At 46.0% G+C, this 22,180-nt stretch overlaps 1 protein-coding gene across 1 annotated transcript in view; it reads right to left on the reverse strand.

The window, feature by feature from the left end:
- The window catches only part of LOC120303353, a 134,562-nt gene that overhangs the window by 37,660 nt on the left and 74,722 nt on the right, over positions 1–22,180 (reverse strand). The window contains 2 exon segments of the mRNA XM_039332818.1: positions 18,074–19,081; positions 19,166–19,921. Of these exon segments, the coding sequence (XP_039188752.1) occupies positions 18,074–19,081; positions 19,166–19,921 (1,764 nt within the window).

Raw genomic sequence — 22,180 nt, forward strand, 5'->3', positions numbered from 1 at the left:
ATGAGGGGAAATTTGATTATTAGATTTAAAAATTGCTGGAAAATAATAGAAAACAAGGGAATAATTGATGTAATATTGAGGACTTAGACTTAAAAGGGAAATGAAAAATGAAAACTATCAGGAAATAATTTTGAATTATTACTTAGCCCAGACAATATACTGTAGATGATGGACTTGGGATAACAAAGGATACTCCAATATTAAGAGGTGATGTACTAGGATGAGAAATAGAAAATGTTTGTGAATTAAAATAAGAATATATTTAAGTAAGTAATATATGTATTTCGGATATTATAACTTTTATGTAGTGAGACAAAGGAAATTTGGGTTACCCGAAACTTAAATACTATGGATATTAAAGGTTAAATTGGAGTAGTGTAATTAAAAACTAAAAACTAGGTAAAACTTGAAAACAGGATATGGATATGTATAAGCTAAAATGTATTGATAAATGTGATAATGAAGTTATAACTGACTTTGATACAATTAGAAATTTATTAGCTTAAATATGATATAGCAAATGTTAAGGGAAACAGAGAAGAAATATTTGATGATGTAACCTGAGATATGTACTAAAGATTTTGTTATTGAACTATTGACCAACCCAATCTCCATGTTGCTTTCCAAATACTTAAATGTAAAACTGGAAAACCAATAAAATATTATAAGAAAAATATATTCTATATCAATTTTTAAAAGGTACAATTTTAATACCACAGGTTCCTATTTAAATGTAAGCTTAAATATAACTAACATAGCCAGGTAACTCCTAAACAGGTGACATTTATTGCAGAATGGGTTTTGAGGTCTGGAAATCTCTGGTTGTAGGGAGGAAAGTGTACAACAAAGGTCAGAAAACCTGAGGGGGTTGTGTCAAACGCTAAGAATGTGTTGAAGATAATCCCATTCAGTGGCTGTCATTATGGAGTTTCATATGTACTAAACATCTGTCATAGAAGCTGCGGAGAATCATAAAATACCCATTTGTATAAATAAAGTGATAAGACTGAAAAGAATTTTATTAGCCTAAATATGATACAGTAAATGTTAAGGGAAATAGAGAATGAATTTTTGATGATGTAACCTGAGATATGTACTTTTGTTATTGTACTATGGACTATTCAATCCCCAGGCTGTTTTCCAAATACTTAAATGTAAAACTGGAAAACCAATAAAAACTTGTTATAAAAAAATATTTAATGTGGTATTTTGAGATTTGTATTAAAGATATCTGTATGTCACTGAATTATCGGTTAACCCAGCCGCCACATTGCTTTTCAAATACTTAAATGTAAAATTAGAAAATCAATAAAACCTTTTTCCAAATAAAAAATTCAATGGAGAAAAAAAATTAGGTTTTACTCTTAGGCAAGAAAAAGCAAATGTAGAAGAGGTGGAACATGGCTCAATAGCAGTAACTGCGAGAGGGATCTTTGTTACATATTTTATGTTATATGTTATGAACATATCACAAATATAAGTTATGATTAAAGAGAGCCTGCAATGCAAGCATAGTTAGCCTTTTCATGAGATCTCATTGGGGAAACTCACGTTGCTGGAATGTGTGTACTACCGATAAGGAAAGATTCTGGGTGCCTGTATGAACGATCTATTGTTCGTGATACCAGGTAGAACATTAGTGGGTGGAAAGAGAATAGGAGGTTTAATTTTTTTATGAAGTCTTGGACCAAAGCATGAGGATGTAAAGTTCCTGGCATGGCTAGGGTTGATTGCCATACACATGGATTCTGAATAAACAAGTTGGGTATAAAGAGAAGACTGGGATGAACCAGACCCCAAATTTCAAGACACCTTAGTTGGAGCAGGGGACACCCTGAATCTGCTTCCCAGCCCACTCTAACATAGCCTGATCACCTGTGTTGAGAGGATATGTGAGTATTGTGTGAATGAGTAGCCTAGTTGGGCAGCAATACTTACAGCAACTTGAGTAGCCTTGTTGGGTATAGTAACCTGAATAGCTTGTTGGGAATAACTTACTGTAGTAAAATAACTTTAAAATTAGACAAATATATGTATAAACATAAAGGAACTAATTAAGCATGCATGCCTTGCTTTTTGTCCAAATAACACGAGAATAAAAGAACTACTGGAAAACTTCACTTGAGTGGCCTGAACTCAATTTTATGACATCTTGAAGTTTTAGTGGACAAGCACTTAGATACGAGCCAACACCGTGACGCAGTGGCCAAAACAGCCAATGCAATCCGAGGCTGCCTAAACAGAGATTGAAGATCAGGTGAAGTGTTAGCACCAATTTATACTGCTATGGTAAGACCATACTGGGAATACTGCATCCAGTTTTGGTCACCACAATATATAAAAAGTGTTGAGATTCTATAAAGAGCAAAGAGAAAGCAGTAAGGATGGTTATGGGGCTGGAGGCTAAAACATATAAAGAATAGCTGCAGGAACTGGATATGTCTAGTTTACTGAAAGGAAGGACTAGGGGTGACATGTTCCAATGCTTGCGGGGGCAAGAAGAGGGGGGGCGTCAACTTATTTTCCAAACCATCAGAAGGAAAGATAAGCAGTGGATGGAAACTAATCAAGGAGAGACGTAAACTAGAACTAAGGAAAAATTTCCTGACCCTGAAAACAATTAACCAATGGAACGGTTTGCCTTCAGAAGTTGTGGACGCTCCGTAAGTGGTGGCTTTTAAAGAGACGGGACAGCCATTTGTCTGAAATGGTATAGGGTCTCCTGCTTGAGCAGGGGTTGGAATAGGAGACCTCTAAGGTTCCTTCCAACTCTGTTATAAACCTCCAGTGACGGAGCACCCACAACCTCTGGAGGAAACCATTCCTAAAGAATCAACCTTCATTTGAAAGAGACTTTTTAAATCTTCCCACCAGCACAAAATTGCAGCCCCCAGTTTAACAGCGTGCAGCACCAGTCGACTTAAAAGTTGGGGAGGGAAAGGATTTGCAGCAGCAGCTGACATGCTTCAGCCGAATTGCTTCTCTGCTTCCACGCAGTGGAGGAAACCAAACAGCCCGATTCGCTCCCGGCCTCTCCTCCGAGCTCTCTTCAACTCACCTCCCAGCTGATCCTTCGATCCTTGGAAGAGCACAAAAGCTTCTCTGCACACCATCCTCCTCCCAAGAGAGATCCAGGAGAGAAAGTTCCTTTGCACTTCTCATCCTTTCTAGCAGTGCCGTACTCTATGATTTTAACTCCTTTAAATTCAACCACAGAGGCTACCTGCTGAATTGCAGTATCTGCTTTCTAGACACAGATGTTGCCAAGCTCTATCAGAACAGAGCTAGAAGGGACCTTGAAGGTCTTCTAGTCCAACCCCCTGCTCAGGCAAGAGGCTCTATACCAGTGGTTCTCAACCTTCCTAATGCTGCGATCCTTTAATACAGTTCCTCATGTTGTGGTGACCCCCAACCCTCCATCCAGCTGGCCAGGGGGGTATCAAAAACTTGACCAAAAAAAAGAGAGGAAAAAATGGGAAAGTATAGGTAGTCCTTGACTTACAACAATTTGCTTAGTGACTATTTGAAGTTACAACAGCACTGAAAAAGTGAATTATGATCATTTTTCAAACTTATGATTGTTGCAGCAATCCCAGGGTATGTGATTTACATTCGGATGTTTGACAAGTGATTCATACTTATGATGTTCACAGTGTCCCAGGGTCACGTGATCAATGGCCAGAGGGCGTGGCCAGCTGATCACTCAGGTTGCAGAGTGCCTGTGGGGGGGGGGAATCTGTGGGTCTCTGGGATGGGACTGGGGTGGGTGCCTGCCTTCCTTCCCTCCCTTCTCCCCCCTTGTCCCTTTCTTCCTTCTTTTCTTCCTTTCCTTCATCTTCCTTAGTCTCTTCCTCCTTCCCTCCCTCTTTCCCATTGTCCTTCCTTCTTTCCTTCCTTTCCTTCACCTCCTTCTTAGTCTCTTCCTTCCTTCCTTCTCTCCCATTGTCCCTTCCTTCCTTCTTTTCTTCCATTCCTTCATCTTCCTTAGTCTCTTCCTCCTTCCCTCCCTTTCCCATTGTCCCTTCCTTCTTTCCTTCCTTCCTTTCCTTCACCTCCCTTGGGTCTCTTCCTCCTTCCCTCCCTCTTTCCCATTGTCCCTTCCTTCTTTCCTTCCTTTCCTTCACCTCCTTCTTAGTCTCTTCCTCCTTCCCTCTCTCTCCCATTGTCCCTTCCTTCCTTCTTTCCTTCCTTTCCTTCACCTCCCTTAGTCTCTTACTCCTTCCCTCCCTCTCTCCTATTGTCCCTTCCTTCCTTCCTTTCCTTCCCCTCCCTTAGTCTCTTACTTCTTCTCTCCATCTCCTTGTCCCTTCCTTCCTTCCTTCCTTCTTTCCTTCCTTCCTTCCCTTTGTCCCTTCCTTCCTTCCCTCCCTTCCATTGTTCCTTCCTTCCTTCCCTCTCTCATTGTCCCTTACTTCCCTCCCTCTTCGTCCCTTCCTTCCTCCCCCCCTCCATGCCCAGGAAGGGACAAGGGGAGGGGGACAGGTTGCCAGCGTGGCTGGTGGCTTTGCTGCCGGTGGCCATGGCGACATGCCAAACCTGCCTGTGCACAGGAAGAGGCAGAGGAGAACTCCACCCAGCTCACTTGCTCAGCTTCACCAGAAAACATGCCGCTTGCTAAGTTAGCAGAAGCCCCAGGATCAGCGCCAAGCTACAGCTGATTCACGCTTCTGCTAAATTAGCAATGTTTTCCAGCAAAGCTCGAGCAAGTTTGCTGGGCAGGAGCCAAGGAGAGCTGCTACAGGTGATCTGCTTCTGGGCTGCTCTGCAGAAGCGTGGATCAGCTGTAGAGGCTCGCCCTGATCCTGGACAAGAGGGAAGGAAGGAAGGATGGAAGGGACAAGGGGAAAGAGGGAGGGAAGGAGGGACAAACAGGGAGGCAAAAGGAAGGAAGGAAGGAAGGAAGGAAGGAAGGAAGGAAGGAAGGAAGGAAGGAAGGAAGGAAGGAAGGGACAATGGGAGAGGGAGGGAAGGAGGAAGAGACCAAGAGGGAGGGAAGGAAAGGAAGATCCAGCCAGCAGAGGCTTGGCAGCCCGGCTGCCGAGGAATAGAAGACCGCAAAGCCAAGGAGAAGGTGGTGGTTTCCTCCCAAATGGGGCTCCTTTTCTCCATCCCTTCCTTGGGTTTGTGGAGAATTTCTTGTCACCAACACTGACAGGTGCTCCTTCGAGCCTGCCGCGAGCTTTCTCGCCCCCTTTGCTTCTCCCCCCCACTTTCGTGGGGATTGTGGCGCCATTGGGAAGCCAATCATGCTTTGAAGTTTAGGAGAGGAGGAGTCACTTGCTCCTTCCCTTCCTCTCTCCCTGTCGAGCCCTGACGGGCTCGACATGGAGGAGGAGTTGAGGACGGGCAGGGTAGCAAAGGAGACCGGTGGCCGTTTCCAGACGTCCCGGCTGACAAGCGCAAGTTCGGGGGTTGCCAGCTGACCGACGCAGGAGCTGGGTGCTGGGCGGCCTCCCCTTTGCTGACCTGCGTGCACAAGAAGTCAATCTGGTTGCTGCACAATGAGTCTCTGGGGAGGGCGGGGCCTTGCTCTGCACCTGCGCTCTTCATGCGCCCCTGCAGTGCACATTTGGTAGAGTTCGTGCAGACTGCCGCCAAGCACCATATTTTCCACAAACAAGTGAGATGGAGCGGAGGGGGGGGAAGGGAGGCACTTCCGCGGGGGGAGAGAAGGCGGTTGACAAGCCCTGCCTAAGACCATCGGAAATATGTGTTTTTCGATTGTCTTAGGTGACCCCTGTGAAAGGCCCGTGCAACCCCCCAAAAGGGTCACAACCCACAGGTTGAGAACCGCTGCCCTATACCATTTCAGACAGGTACCTAAGGCGTTTGCAATATATTGTCATTTATTGCATGCTATTAAATAGTCTTTGACTTTAAGCAACCGACCTTTGCAGGATCCGATTCATAGGGGTGGTCACACACTCGACCTTGTGTTTCTCTTGGGGCAATGGAGACATGATCTGGAATTAAGGGGAATAGAGATCTCACCCTTGTCATGGACAGATCATTTCCTATTGAGGCTGGACTTCCGCCCCAGGCGCCTAATGGACCCAGATCGGTTCCAGGAGGAACTTGGGGAAATACCTGACTCCCTTGTCCACAAATCGTCCGGGTCCGTGGTTGCGGCCTGGAATGAGGCGGCCTCCGGGGCCCTGGATCGAATTGTGCCTTTGCGACATCTCTGTGGTGGTGGTCCCCGGAGGGCGCCTTGGTTTACTGAGGAGCTCCGGGAGATGAAGCGCCACAAGAGACGTCTAGAGCGACGTTGGAGGGCCAGTAACTCTGAATCTGACCAATCATTATTAAGAGCCTATCTTAGAACTTATTTAGTGGCGATAAGGGCGGCAAAGCATGTTCACTTTTCCGCACTTATTGTGTCCGCAGAATCTCACCCGGCCGCCTTGTTTAGGGTGACCCGCTCCCTTCTTAAAGTGGAGGAGGCGGAGGAACCCTTGCAGGGGAGAGCTGAGGAGTTTGTTCAGTTTCTTTTGGACAAAATCGCTCAGAGTCAGAGAGACCTGGACTCCGACTGGGCAGTGCCAGCCGAGTTGCCGGGGGCTGGTCTTAGTCATGTTATCTGGAGCGAGTTTGAGCCTGTGACCCCTGATGAAGTGGACAAGGCCATGAATGCCGCCACCTGTTTATTGGACCCGTTCCCCTCCTGGCTGCTTCCTGCCAGTAGGGAGGTGACATGAGGCTGGCTCCAGGCAATAATCAACGCCTCCTTGATGGAGGGGTCTTTCCTGCAACCTTTAAAGGAAGCGGTGGTGAGGCCCCTCCTCAAGAAGCCTTCCCTGGACCCAGCTGTTTTGAAGAACTTTCGTCCTGTCTCCAACCTCCTCTTTGTGGGGAAGGTTGTAGAGAAGGTGGTGGCATCCCAACTCTTGCGATACTTGGATGAAACTAATTATCTGGACTCTTTTCAATATGGTTTCAGGCCCGGCTACAGCACTGCTTTGGTCGCACTGACCGATGACCTCTGGCGAGCCCGGGATAGGGCTTCAATACCATCGACCATGGTATCCTTCTGCGTCGTCTCGGAGAGGTGGGGGTGGGCGGCACCATATTGCAGTGGTTCTCCTCCTACCTTTCTGACAGGTCGCAGTCGGTGTTGGCGGGTGGACAGAGATCGACCCCTAGGTGCCTCGATCATGGGGTGCCTAGGGCTCGGTCCTGTCCCCCCTCCTTTTTAACATCTACATGAAACCGCTGGGTGAGATCGTTCAGCGACACGGGGTGAGGTATCATCAGTACGCGGATGATACCCAATTATATATCTCCACCCCGTGTCCTTTCAGTGAAGCAGTCAATGTGATGTGCCGGTGCCTGGAAGATGTGAGGGTCTGGATGGAGGTGAACAGGCTTAGACTCAACCCTAACAAGACCGAGTGGCTCTGGGTCTTGCCTCCCAAAGGTCAACTGGATGGTCAATCATTAGTCCTGGGGGGGGGCAAATTTACCACCCTCAGTGCAGGCACGCAACTTGGGTGTCCTCCTGGACTCACAGCTAAATTTGGAACAACATCTATCGTCTGTGGCCAGGGGGATCTTTACCCAGGTTCGCCTGGTGCACCAGTTGCGGCCTTATTTGGACCGGGAGGCTTTACTCACGGTCACTCATGCCCTTGTCACCTCAAGACTGGATTACTATAACGCGGTCTACATGGGGCTACCCTTGAAGAGCGTTCGGAGGCTGCAGTTGGTTCAGAATGAAGCCGCGAGAGTGATTGTGGGCGCGCCAAGGTATGCCCACGTGTCACCTATACTCCGCAAGCTGCACTGGCTTCCTGTGGGTCTCCGGACGCAATTCAAGGTGTTGGTTATCACCTTTAAAGCCCTTCATGGCATAGGGCCAGGTTACTTACAGGACTGCATACTGCCACACAGTTCCCAGAGACCGGTGAGGTCCCATAGATTGGGCCTCCTTCAGGTCCCGTCGGCCAGACAATGTCGGCTGGTGGGCCCTCAGGGAAGGGCCTTTTCTGTGGTGGCTCCGACCTGGTGGAATCAATTTCCCCCCGAGGTTCGAACTACTCCCACCCTGCCGGCCTTTAAGAAAGCCGTTAAAACTCTCCTGTTCCGGCAGGCCTGGGGCTGATGTCCCCGCAGGGGGGGGATATGATCAGACACGCTGTATGATTGTATTATTTTATTGTTTTATTGTTAGATGATTGTTTTAATTTTGTACGCCGCCCTGAGTCCTTTGGGATTGGGCGGCATATAAATAAAATTAAATAAATAAATAAACAAATAAATAAATAAATAAGTTTGCTGGGCAGGAGCCAAGGAGAGCTGCTACAGCTGATCTGCTTCTGGGCTGCTCTGCAGAAGAGCCGATCAGCTGTAGAGGCTCGCCCCGATCCTGGACAAGAGGGAAGGAAGGAAGGAAGGATGGAAGGGACAAGGGGAAAAAGGGAGGGACAAAGAGGGAGGCGAAGGAAAGGAAGGAAGGAAGGAAAGGACAATGGGAGAGGGAGGGAAGGAGGAAGAGACCAAGAGAGACGGAAGGAAAGGAAGTTCCAGCCAGCAGAGGCTTGGCAGCCCGGCTGCCGAGGAACAAAAGAGCGCAAAGCCAAGAAGAAGGTGGTGGTTTCCTCCCAAAGGGGGCTTCTTTCGCCATCTCTTCCCTGGGTTTGTGGGGAATTTCTCATCACCAACACTGACAGGTGCTCCTTCAAGCCTGCCATGAACTTTCTCGCCCCCTTTGCTTCTCCCCCCCCCCCGCTGTTGTGAGGATTGTGGCACCCTTGGGAAGCCAATTGTGCTTTGAAGTTTACGAGAGAACTAGGAGTCTCTTCCTCCTTCCCTCCCTCTCTCCCTGTCAAGCCCCGGCGGGCTCGACATGAATGGGTGGAGGAGTCATCGAGGATGGGCGGGGTGGAAAAGGAGACTGGCAGCCGTCACCAGACCTCCCAGCTGACAAGCGCAAGTTCGAGGGTTGCCAGCTGACGGGCATAGGAGCTGGGTGCTGGGCGGCCTTTCTTTTGCTGACCTGCGTGCATGAGAAGGAGCGTTGGCTTACCTGAACGCCTTTTCTCAGCATGATGAAGAAGAATCCACCAATGAGTTATCTTAGTCCTACTGCCCAATCAGACCAAGTTGTCAAGTTGTCATGCCTCCTCATTATCTGGGGACCTCCCAGTTTTCATCGACGGGCGAAGCCATTGCCAACAGTATGACGTGATGACTCTCAAGCAGGTAGTAACGACAACTAACAGAACAACCATCCCACCCGGACCTGACTGACTTCTACTTAGGGAGTGCATGGATTCTTCTTCATCATGCTGAGAAAAGGCGTTCAGGTAAGCCAACGCTCCTTCTCCAGCATGATTAAGAAGAATCCACCAATCGGACGTACCAAAGCTTCTCGAGTCCCTAAGGGTGGGAGTCAGTAGGGGCCGGGCCCCCAGATGGTGTGACTACTTGTTGTAGGATACGTCTACCAAAGGCGGCCTCAGCTGAAGCAAACTTGTCTAAACGGTAATGTCTAATGAATGGTGATGACGACGACCATGTCGCCGCCCTGCATATGTCCTCAATGGACGCCTGTGTTGCCCACGCCGCAGTTGTAGCAGCACTGCGGGTAGAGTGAGCCGTCACATGAGGAGGAACTGGTAAGGCCAGGGAAACATAATCGCTTGAAATACAGGCCCTTATCCACCTCCCTATGGTGGAAGCTGAAACCTTTTGCCCCATAGACGAAGGCTGAAAGGACACCAATAGAGTTTCTGACTTACGGAAGGGCTTAGTGCGCTTGATATAACATCGCAAGGCCCTCCTTACGTCCAAAGTGTGCCAGCGTTGTTCCAATTCATGTGACGGGTGAGGGCAAAAATTTGGAAGGATAACCTCCTGTGCTCTATGGAAAACCGTGTTAACCTTTGGAATAAATGAAGGGTCAAGCCTGAGAACTACCCTATCCTCGTGGAATGTGCATAGGTCTTTTCTAACCGACAAGGCCGCTAACTCTGAAATGCGCCTGGCCGAGGTAATGGCAATGAGAAAGGAGACCTTGAATGACAAATGTCGTAATGAGCACATTTTGAGTGGTTCAAAAGGAGAAAATGTTAGAGCTTGAAGCACTCGGGGTGTCAAGACTGCTAACATCGGATGTTCTTGCTTGCCATATATGAAGAAGCAAACCTGTTTTATTTAGCCCGTATAGCATTTCTAGAGTTAAGGCAGATAGCAGTAGTTTAAGGGGTGGGAAAGTATGCAAGTTAACCATAACAATGTCTGGGCACAGTGTGGCCAAGGTCAGCTCAGCTGCAACGGGAGGGGCACCTCACGCTTCACATTAATTGGAGAATGTAATTGATGACTGTAAAATGAAGGAGTGAGTTATGCTTTGTTACAGATGCTTGGGGAGGGAGGATTCAGTTTCTGGCTTAACTTTGTTAGTGCCGAAGCTATGCAGAATAATAAAAGATTCTTTTAGAGGAAAAAGCCTCAAAATTCTTTGAAAATCTGCTTTCTTTCGGAACCATGTCACGGGGTAGGTTCCAGGAGGGATACCTGTGAATAACAGACGGTCTGGTATTCAAGACCCCTTTAAGAAAAGCCCGAATGGCTGGATGTCTTGATAAGGAGCTCGAGGAGTCTCATGACAAAATTGAGGACAGGGCTGCTAACTGTCTGCGCAAAATGTTGGGTGCCAACCCCTTGTTGATGCCCTCCATTAAATATTCCAGGACCCTGGGAATTGTCACCTGTGATAGACTTACGTGTTTCTTATCACACCATTGACCGAAATGCTTCCACGTATGGTCATAAAGCCGGTTCGTTGCTGGTCTCCTGGCCGCCTGTATCATAGCAATCACCTCCGCTGAGTAAGATTCCCTGGTTAGGGCGCGGCGTTCAAGTGCCAGGCGGTCAGTTGAAGCCATTGTGGATCTGGATGTTGTAGATCTCCCTGTATCAGCCTTATTTGGCTGTCGGGAATCCTCCATGGAGCTGAAAATGAAAGACTCACCAGATCCGCGAACCATGGTCTCCTGGGCCAGTAAGGGGCGATGAAGATCACCTCCGCTTGTTCCTCCAGGAGCTTCCTGATTGCTGCAGGAAGTAGAGGCAATGGGGGGAAGGCATACAATAGGCCTTGTGGCCACCTGCTGCGAAGCGCATCCGTTCCCTCTGCTCCCCGAGAAGGGAACCGGGAAAGGAATCTGGAAAGCCGAGCGTTCTCCGGGGTGGCAAACAGGTCCATGATTGGACTGCCGAATTTGGCTGATATCTCCCTGAAGATATCTGGATGAAGCATCCACTCCGAATGATCTATTGTCGACCTGCTGAGGAAATCTGCCTGTCGATTTGCCTCCCCTGAAATGTGTTCGGCTCTGATGGAGAGCAGGTGTTTCTCTGCCCAAGTGCCCAATGCTCGGGCTTCTGTCATGAGGGATTTCGACCGTGTGCCCCCCTGCCAGTGCACGTGGGCCTTTGCAGCCACGTTGTCTGTTTGAATCAGTACATGCTGGCCCCTGACTTCTGTGTGGAATTTTTGAAGAGCTAGATAAATCGCTCTGAGCTCCAACCAATTTATGTTGTGTTTGAGATCTGCTTGCGACCAGCGACCCTGAGCTATCCGGGATTGGAGGTGAGCCCCCCAGCCGAAGAGACTGGCGTCCGTGGTCACCTGAAGGCGGTTGGGTTCTTTGAACAGGGTCCCTTTGCTGACGGCCGATGAAGTCCACCAGCCTAGGGAAAACCATACTTGACGGGGAACCCGAACCCGTCTGTTGGACGTACTGGTATGCTGTCTTTGGTATGGGAGAAGAAACCACTGAAGCTCCCGGGTATGTAGCCGAGCTCACGGCACGATTGCTATACATGAGATCTGTTTGCCCAGGAGCTGAGAAAGCGTGGCTAATGCCACGGTTCTGTCCCTGCGTACCTTGCGAGCCAAGTCCCTGATGCTCCTGCGTCTCTCCTCTGACAGGTACACATGACATGATTCCGTGTCTATTACTGCTCCCAGGTGAAGCAGACGGGTAGATGGATTCATCTGGCTCTTTTTGAAGTTGATCAGGAAGCCGTGGGCCTGAAGAGTCTGTATAGTGAGGGTCAAATCCGAATGGGCAGCTGAGACTGACGGGGACTGGATCAGGTCCAGGTAGCACTGGACCCTGACTGGGACCAGCCGCAAGTGAGCCACCAACACTGCCAGGATTTTGGTGAAGACCCTGGGGGCTGAAGAGAGGCCGAAAGGAAGGGCTCTGTACTGAAAATGGTGGTTGAGATAGCAGAATCTTAAGTACCTGCGATGAGCTGGGAGAATAGGGATGTGGAGATATGCCTCCTTCAGATCTATGGATGTTAATAAATCTCCCCGCCTGATACTGGTTAGGATGGAGTGCAATGTTTGCATTTTGAACCGTTTGTAATGAAGGTGAAGATTCAATCCCTTGAGATCGAGGATTGCCCTCCATCCCCCCGAAGACTTTGGGACTACAAACAGGATTGAGTAATATCCCTGCCCTGCCTGGCTTGGGGGAACTTCCTCTATCGCCTTGATGGCTAGAAGATGCTGTATAGCGTCCTCCATGAGTCCCCTCTTTACTGGGTTTCTCATGGCTGGGCAAGACACAAAGTGATTGAAAGGAACGGATTTGAACTCCAGGGACAGGCCTTCCCTTATGGTACGCAACACCCAGGAGTCTGTGGTCGTGTTTTCCCACTGGCGAGTAAAGTGAGTGAGCCTGCCGCCAATGGGGGGATTTCCCTCCGAGTCATTTGCCTCGGCGGAAGGACCGACCCCCTCGGCCATGAAAGGAATTTTTGGGTTGTGGCTGGTACCTGGACCTGTCTCTATAACCTGTCCTGTCCAGTGAACGCTCCTGTTTGGGAGCGACCGGTCGGTATGGTTGTGCCGACTCTGTTGCTGTCCCTGCCCGAAAGGGCTGTCGGCGACTGTAAGGGGTGAACCGTCTTGTGGACCTCCTTGCTACGTGGGAGATCACCTTTTGCTTCTGTTTATTTTCAACTAAGTACGATGTTAGTGCATCCCCAAATAATTTGCCACCTTTGAAAGGGGCTGTGGCCACGTGCCACTTATGCTTACTTTTGGCCCTCCAATTTTTTAGCCACAGGAATCTTCTAGCTACCACATTGGAAGCCATAGCCCGGGCTGAATGTTTGGCTGAATACAGAGAGGCATCGGCCATATATTCGGATGTGGCAAGTATTTTTGTTAGATCCTGATGCATTCTAGTTTCCTCAAGTGGGATTCTATCCTGCAGCTGACGCAGCCAGGTGATAGAGATTCTTGCAAAGAAGGAAGTGGCCGTCGCTGCCTTCACAGCCCAGGCAGATGCCAAGTGCGCTTTGCGTAAGGCCATTTCAGATTTTTTATCCTCTGCCTTAAGGGCATCGGATACATCAGCTGGAAGGCTGGCAGTGGAGAAAAGCGGTGCCAACGATTCATCCACTTTTGGGACCTCTAGTAGGTCTCCGAATGCCTTAGGCATGTCTACCATTTTGCGCTCAGACGCGCTTTGAGATGGCTGGGCTGCTGGTGATTCCCACTGATCCTGCACATTTTGGAAGAACAGCTGTGGACAAGGGATATGGAGGTGCGTGTCTACAGGCACAGCAAACAAAGGATTGGTTTCCTGATCGGAGGAAGGCTGAGGGGTTGGTACCGACTGAGGGGAAAGCTTACTTGCCTCGCACGCTCTGCGTAACAAAGCTGGAAATAGCGAAGCATTAAAAAGCTCCGCCATGGGTTGGGATTCGTAAGATGGTTCCTCACAATCCGACCAACCATCCTTGCCTCCCCCGTAATCTGAAACATCCGGGTCCGAATCAGGGGATTGAGAGGGAGAGACCATACCTGACTGATCCAGTGGAGGCCTCACGGCAGTTGTTGGTGCCGAAGAAGAGGATGGTCCTGGAACGGAGGGGGCTTGTTGATGACTCGCTGATGCCATAGCTTGGCACACTGCCTGTGATATCCACATTTGGAGCTGGTCGGAGACGGACTGCTCTAGCGGAAGCCTTAACCCCGCAGCAGGTAGTGTGCTGGCAGCAGTGGGTGATGCAGATGAACCTGGCAAGGCAAAGTTCTCCCCAAACACGGGTGGGCCTACCTGACCAAGAGTCTGAGTTGGGACCTGTTGATACCCCGTCTCCGGCGACCATACTCTGGATGTGGATGGTTGAGGCTCTCCCCTGTCGGGTGGTACGGAGGTTGGCAATGTGAGACCTCCTTCAGCAGACAAGCGTTGGGCCCGGGAGAATTGCTTCTCCAGAGCTCTGTGGGTGCGTTCAGCCAGTTTGTCGCTCGCCGTGCCAGCTTTCCTGCCGTGCTTAGACTTGGATCTCGCCTTACCTGATGGAGGCTCGGGTGTCGGCTCAGTTGAGGCGGGAATGACGTCCATGTCCAAGGAACGTGGCTCAGAAGGGTCTGCCATTTCCATCGAAATCAACCCAAGGTTGCCTTTGGCCTGATTCGTTCTGCAAGGGACGTCAGACGCCCCCGCGGGGGACTGACCTACGTGGATTGGGTGGAGAAGAATCACACGTGTCCCACAGTAGTGACGATGGTCAGGATGCTGGAACAGCCACCAGATGCAGAAGGGCAGACAGGCAATATGGCGACCAGGCTGAAGAACCAGAGCTGCTGTTGGTACCACACTCTTGCTCACAGGTGCATGGATCAGGAGATGGCTGAAACTGAGACTCAGATGAAGGAGCCAGCACTTTTGTTAATCAATCTAGTTTAATACAATTAACATTTGTAGTTCACCCCCGTTATTGCATTCAATTTAGATTTATTTATTTATTATTTATTTATTTTATTTTATTTTTTATTCATTTTATTTATTTATGTATTGTTTATTTATTTTATTATTATTATTTTTAATTCAAAATGGCGACTGCCAGGGGGAATGAGCCTCCAAATGGTGGGCTCTGTCAACGTTCCCTTGGAGGGAATACCAGGAGGGAGGGGGGTAAAGGAGGGGTGTGTGTGAGGGATTAATGCTGCAGTGCAAGGGGCCAGTGACTGCCACAAACGAGGCTAATTGGAATCTGCTTTGGCCCGAGAAGCAGGGGTTTGTGCCTAACAGCCGTTAGGTGCAAAAAAGCTTTATTGCTGCCGCACGAGGCTCCTAATGCTTCCACAGTGGCTTTAGGTGATTGTAAGGCCACCGTTGGGCTTTCCTTTGTTGCAGCAGTAAAAAGGTGTTTAGAAGTGAGATTAGGCCTTTTGAAATTCAAATGGCTGCTGCTAAGAGTCCCTAGCCGAGCCCGGCTAGGGAGAAGCCACGAGGCTGCAAAACTGAAAGCAGCAAGGAAAGGAACCAACTGAGATCTTTTTTTTTTTTTAACAACACCTTTGAAATGGGTATAGGTTAAACCTCCCCCCCCCACACTATATAGGGTGAGGTTTGTTTGCTGATTCAGCAGGATACTGAATCTGGGGAAGTGAAAAACCCACCCCCCCTTTCCTTAGAAAGTTTTAACCTAACCCTGAGGAGGGGAATGCAGCAAATCCTTACAGAGGAGAAAACAAAACTCTCAACTAAGCTGTTAAACTCTTTTAAAGAATCCACCAATGAGTAAATTTTCTATCAGACCTGCTCCAACGTAGAGAGAGTCAAGAAATCACGTCTGTAATGGGCGAAGACCAAGAAGAAAACTGGGAGGTCCCCAGATAATGAGGAGGCGTGACAACTTGACAACTTGGTCTGATTGGGCAATAGGACTAAGATAACCCATTGGTGGATTCTTCTTAATCATGCTGAGAAGAAATCAATCCGGTTGCTGCACAATGAGTCTCTGGGGAAGGCGGGGCCTTGCTCTGCGCCTGCGCTCTTCATGCGTCCCTGCAGGGCACATTTGGTAGAGTTTGTGCAGACTGCTGCCAAGCAGCATATTTTCCACAAACAAGTGAGGTGGAGCGGAGGGGGGGGAGGGAGGCACTGCCACGGGGGGGGGGGAGAGAAGGCAGTTGACAAGCCCTGCCTAAGACCATCGGAAATGTGTGTTTTCCGATGGTCTTAGGTGATCCCTGTGAAAGGCTCGTGCAACCCCTCCCAAAAGGATCACGACCCATAGGTTGAGAACCGCTGCCCTATACCATTTCAGATAGGTACCTAAGGCGTTTGCAAGATATTTTCACTTATTGCATGCTATCAAATAGTCTTTGACTTTAAGCAACCGACCTTTGCAACTGAATCAAGTGAAATAATAAACTGCGATGCGACTTAGCTTGTGATCAGCCATATGGTGAACCCTAAAAATTCATGACCTTTTTACAGAATTACAGAATAATAAGTTTCTTTAAACTCACATATTTTATTGATGTTTTTAATCATAAATCACTTAGCAGTTGGTAAACAGTGTGTTTGCTGGGTTTCCATTTGTAAAGAAAAATCATTAATTGGTTTCTATAATCCTTAATCCACATAGTACATTTAGTTGATTTCCCCTTTTCCCCAAAATGTCTTCTTTGAGAACCTTGAATTGATACAGTTCTTACTATTTTGATAAGTAACAGTTACATATATGATTTCCCCCCAATATTCTTAGAAATAATGATCACATCAATATAATATTTCTTTTCTATCTAATCATCTTATATCCTGTTACAGTCCTTATTTAAATTTGTTTCTCCCATAAAGTTCAAAGTATTCTTGCTCGTTAAGATCTTCTCAACAGTTAATTACATTTAAAGATTTAAATCCATTTTTCCCACATAAACCATCTCCATAATTTTATGTTTCTTAAAGAATAGGTAAAAACATTAAACAAAAGGAAAAGAGAGTAAGAGTAAAGAAACATAAAAAGTAAAATATTACTTAAAATATATATTCCCCCTAAGCTAATATATATTCATTCCCAAAATATATTTAATTTTTAAATATTCCATTTAATGTGTCTAGTCATCTGATCCTTTAACTCTTATTCAAACATTTTTTCTTTTTTATACATTATAATTTCCCTAAATTCAAACCCATTTAATTATCTAAAACATTTCCTTCATCTAAGCCATTTCAACAGTATTATGTTACTTATATCAGGAAATAAAATAAAAAGGGGGTGAAAGCATACAGTATTATTTAACGAATTCATCTCTCTTAGAATGACATATGTGTTCAAAATCTTTTCTACTTCTTTAATCATATTCAAACAAATGTTTCTTTTTAAAATATTCTCTCTGGTAGATGCCATCATCTATTTTCTTAATTTTCACTTTAATCTTTTTCCTTTGACCAGTATGTTTCTTGATCAATGTATTTTGCTGAATCAAAAAGTTTTCCCATATATTCATGACTGTTGCTGTAGGTATAAGAAGTAAATCAAATAAAGTGTCTTTATATGAGGCTTTTGCCTTTCTATGTTTCTTGAAAATCTTTTTCTTCTTCTCTGCTTCTCTTATCACTTCCTTTCTCTCTGATGTTTTCAACATCTCTACATTCCATTTTATCCAATCTGTTTTTTTGTCCTCAGATTTATTTTGTAGTCTTAGGGGATGAGTTGTTTTTTTCCATTTCTTGTGAATTTTTCCCCACTAGGATTAAATCATGTTTTCTTGCCTTGTTAAGTTCCATCTTTAAGTCTCTATTTTCAATTTTATATCCACTTATTTGTTTTGTCTGCTCCTTCTCTGTTGTTTTTTCCTGGAAGTTTTTTTGTTGTAGAGTTAACTTAGAAATAGATAAATTTATATTTTCAATTTGATTTTGGATTTCGTTGTGATTTGAATTCATTGTTGTTTGAATTAATTGCAATATATATCTCCTTCTGAGAGGTATTTATGTTTTCTTGATGTGTTCTATCTACATTTCTCTGAAATCCAGAAGTGCATCAGAATGTAAGTACCAAAACCCCTTTTTCCCTTTTACCCCTTTCCTTTTTCTCACTTTTGGGTTCTGCCATTCAATGGGGGGGGAGGAAGGGGACCTATGGATGTCTTGCCATGTATTTCCTTTGGTTTTTTTCTTTACTCTTTGAAATATCTCTCGCTTGGAGTGAGAATGGAATGTGTATTGAAACATTTTTAACTATCAGGACATTCAAATGGTTTCTCTCCTCTGGTGTTTTACCAGGTTGGAATTGTTACTGAAACCTTTACCACAATAAGAACATTCAAATGGTTTCTCTCCTGTGTGAATCCTCTGGTGTCTTACCAGGTTGGAATTCTGACTGAAACCTTTACCACAATAAGAACATTCAAATGGTTTCTCTCCAGTGTGAGTCCTCTGGTGTTTTACCAGGTTGGAATTCCTACTGAAACCTTTACCACAATCAGGACATTCAAAGGGTTTCTCTCCTGTGTGAGTCCTCTGGTGTATTACCAGGTTGGAATTCTGACTGAAACCTTTACCACAATCAGGACATTCAAAGGGTTTCTCTCCTGTGTGAGTCCTCCGGTGTGTTACCAGGCTGGAATTCTGACTGAAACCTTTACCACAATAAGAACATTCAAATGGTTTCTCTCCTGTGTGAATCCTCTGGTGTCTTACCAGGGTGGAATTGTCACTGAAACCTTTACCACAATCAGGACATTCAAAGGGTCTCTCTCCTGTGTGAGTCCTCTGGTGTGTTCCCAGGCTGGAATTGTCACTGAAACCTTTACCACAATCAGGACATTCAAAGGGTTTCTCTCCTGTGTGAGTCCTTTGGTGTGTTACCAGGGTGGAATTCTGACTGAAACCTTTACCACAATCAGGACATTCAAAGGGTTTCTCTCCTGTGTGAGTCCTCTGGTGTGTTACCAGGCTGGAATTCTGACTGAAACCTTTACCACAATAAGGACATTCAAATGGTTTCTCTCCTGTGTGAATCCTCTGGTGTCTTACCAGGGTGGAATTGTCACTGAAGCCTTTACCACAATCAGGACATTCAAAGGGTTTCTCTCCTGTGTGAGTCCTCTGGTGTGTTACCAGGCTGGAATTGTCACTGAAACCTTTACCACAATAAGGACATTCAAAGAGTTTCTCTCCTGTGTGAGTCCTCTGGTGTCTTACCAGGGTGGAATTGTCACTGAAACCTTTACCACAATCAGGACATTCAAAGGGTTTCTCTCCTGTGTGAGTCCTCTGGTGTGTTACCAGGGTGGAATTCTGACTGAAACCTTTACCACAATAAGGACATTCAAATGGTTTCTCTCCTGTGTGAATCCTCTGGTGTCTTACCAGGGTGGAATTGTCACTGAAACCTTTACCACAATCAGGACATTCAAAGGGTTTCTCTCCTGTGTGAGTCCTCTGGTGTGTTACCAGGCTGGAATTGTCACTGAAACCTTTACCACAATAAGGACATTCAAAGAGTTTCTCTCCTGTGTGAGTCCTCTGGTGTCTCACCAGGCTGGAATTGGTACTGAAACCTTTACCACAATCAGGACATTCAAAGGGTTTCTCTCCTGTGTGAATCCTCTGGTGTGTTACCAGGCTGGAATTGTCACTGAAATCTTTACCACAATCAGGACATTCAAAGGGTTTCTCTCCTGTGTGAATCCTCTGGTGTGTTACCAGGTTGTAATTGTCACGGAAACCTTTACCACAATCAGGGCATTCAAAGGGTTTCTCTCCTGTGTGAGTCCTCTGGTGTGTTACCAGGGTGGAATTCTGACTGAAACCTTTACCACAATAAGAACATTCAAATGGTTTCTCTCCTGTGTGAATCCTCTGGTGTCTTACCAGGGTGGAATTGTCACTGAAACCTTTACCACAATCAGGACATTCAAAGGGTTTCTCTCCTGTGTGAGTCCTCTGGTGTGTTACCAGGGTGGAATTCTGACTGAAACCTTTACCACAATCAGGACATTCAAAGGGTTTCTCTCCTGTGTGAGTCCTCTGGTGTGTTACCAGGGTGGAATTCTGACTGAAACCTTTACCACAATCAGGACATTCAAAGGGTTTCTCTCCTGTGTGAGTCCTCTGGTGTGTTACCAGGCTGGAATTGTCACTGAAACCTTTACCACAATAAGGACATTCAAAGAGTTTCTCTCCTGTGTGAGTCCTCTGCTGTCTCATGACGTGGGAATTTTAAATGAAACTTTCACATTATTCGGGCACTCATACGTGGTGTCAGTCCTCTGATGTCTCACCACATTGCCATGCTCAATAGAGCATTTACCACATTTGGAGAAATTTTATGGCTTCTCTCCTGTATAGGTCCTCTCATGCGTAATCAGCTGTGATTTGCAAGTTGTATCTTTCCCACAATAAGCACATCTATGCAGCTTTTCCACCACTTATATCTTTGAGGATGTCAAAAACATGTGTGATCCCTTTTTTAATATTTTTTTTTAAATTAAACTGTTTTTTTCCTCCCAGAGCACGGCTTGCATCACTGTCTGCCCTAGGTGGCTCTCCAAGTGACTTTTTCCTATCCAGTGACGTCCAGATATTTCCCTCTTTTACTGAATAAAGAATAATCTCCCTTGACTTTTCATGTAATGCATCCTTGAGTTCCATATGCTCTACTTATTCCAGGTTGAAATCTTTCTTAATTTTCTCTCTTTTGTCTATCAGCTGCTGGAGAAGGAGAATGGTGTGGCTTTCTGAAGGAAATGCAAAATATTTATTATTCTTATTCTCAGTTGTCCAGAGTGCTCTTATTGCCATCCTCTTTGCCTATAGCATTTAAAGAAAAGTGCAATGTTAATTGTTTATAAAATTGATGTAGAAAATATGAAAAGAAGAAAAAACTATACATTAAAATAAAAAGCAAACATACCACAATGTTAGAATAACCTCTTACATGAATCATGATTCATTTGACACATGGAAGACTACTAAGGTCCAAATTCAAATACAATTGTCAATTGTGCCTTCCGCTCGATCCACAGGTGAGGAAAGCAGAGCAATGGGAGGCACAGAGAAGCTCAGCAGCAGCCCCACCCATCCTCAAAATGAACAACTGGGGAAGGATAATTTAACCAGATGCTGGGTGAAGATGTGTTTGTCGGGAACACCTGCTTTTTTTGATGTGCACCTTCCCAGCTTTGCCAGATCCCATCGCTTGAACTTTGGACTGTGTTTTTCAACTCAGAACATTAGATGTTTCCTGCGGACTTTGGATTTGACTTAATCACCATCAGATGGATTTGTAATTGGCTGACAAACCGCACCCAATGGTTAGTCTTTAATGGAACTACATCTATATGGAGCACTATAAACAGTGGGGTACCCCAAGGCTCTATCTTAGGTCCACTATTCTTCAATATTTTCATAAACAATTTAGATGAAGGAATAGAAGGGGAACTTATTAAATTTGGAGATGACACTAAGCTGGCAGAAATAGCCAACACCCAGAAGACAAGCTCAAAATACAGAAGAATCTTGATATATTTGAACTCTGGGACCTTATCTAAAAAATTAAAATTCAATGGAGAAAAGGACTTCCAGTTTGCCCACGCAGCTGCTGCGGACGTTTTGAAGGCGAGCTCACCTTGCATGTCCAATTTCTCATTGCTGGGGGACCCTGGAAAGGGTCGAAAGTCACCCTGTAGGGGCGACCAGCAAGGAGGAGATTCTTGCTGGATCACGGGAGAGTGGTATCTCTTCCCCTTGATCCGGGGGGGGGGGGAAACCAGCGGATGAAAGACCGGCCACAGCAATATGGCTCGTCACTAGGCTGCAGACAGCTGAAGTCACACTTATCACCAGGCTCCTACAAAGCAGTGCGGAAAAGACTGGGTGAGATCTGAACCTCTCTTCAATCCTAATTATTTTTTCCACCTGCATAAGCTGCCCAAAGTATTTTCCCCCCTGTAGCAAGGGAAGGGAGACTTTATCCTACTCTCTAATAGCGGTGACTAACTATCCAGAGGAGCTTTCAAACATTAAAAGAAAAACCTGATTCCTTATTTTTATTGAAGATTTGGGGCTTTCTCTACAAAAAAGTAGTAAAATCGCGAAAAGGATTATAAAATTTGGACTAAATAAAAAAAAGAGAAAAACAAATCCTAAATGGTATGGGTGACACCTTGCAGCTAAACCTGATCTTACAATCTGTTATTGCCTAACAGAGACTTGGCTTGCAGCCCAGACGATAAATAAGACTTCTGTAACCTTGGTAGATATCAGCTGTGAGAAGCCCAGCTGTGCTTCATACTCTGTGAAAAAATTACTCTTATTTTTTTATTGTAAAGCTTTTAATTTAATACACTATTAAGAAAATATGGCTGAAGATCACGAACAGATTCTTTTTATGATGAAACCAATTC

This window comes from Crotalus tigris, unplaced genomic scaffold (genome assembly GCF_016545835.1).
Source record: "Crotalus tigris isolate CLP2741 ecotype Arizona unplaced genomic scaffold, ASM1654583v1 scf7180000024464.508515016:1373766, whole genome shotgun sequence".
Taxonomy (NCBI): domain Eukaryota; kingdom Metazoa; phylum Chordata; class Lepidosauria; order Squamata; family Viperidae; genus Crotalus; species Crotalus tigris.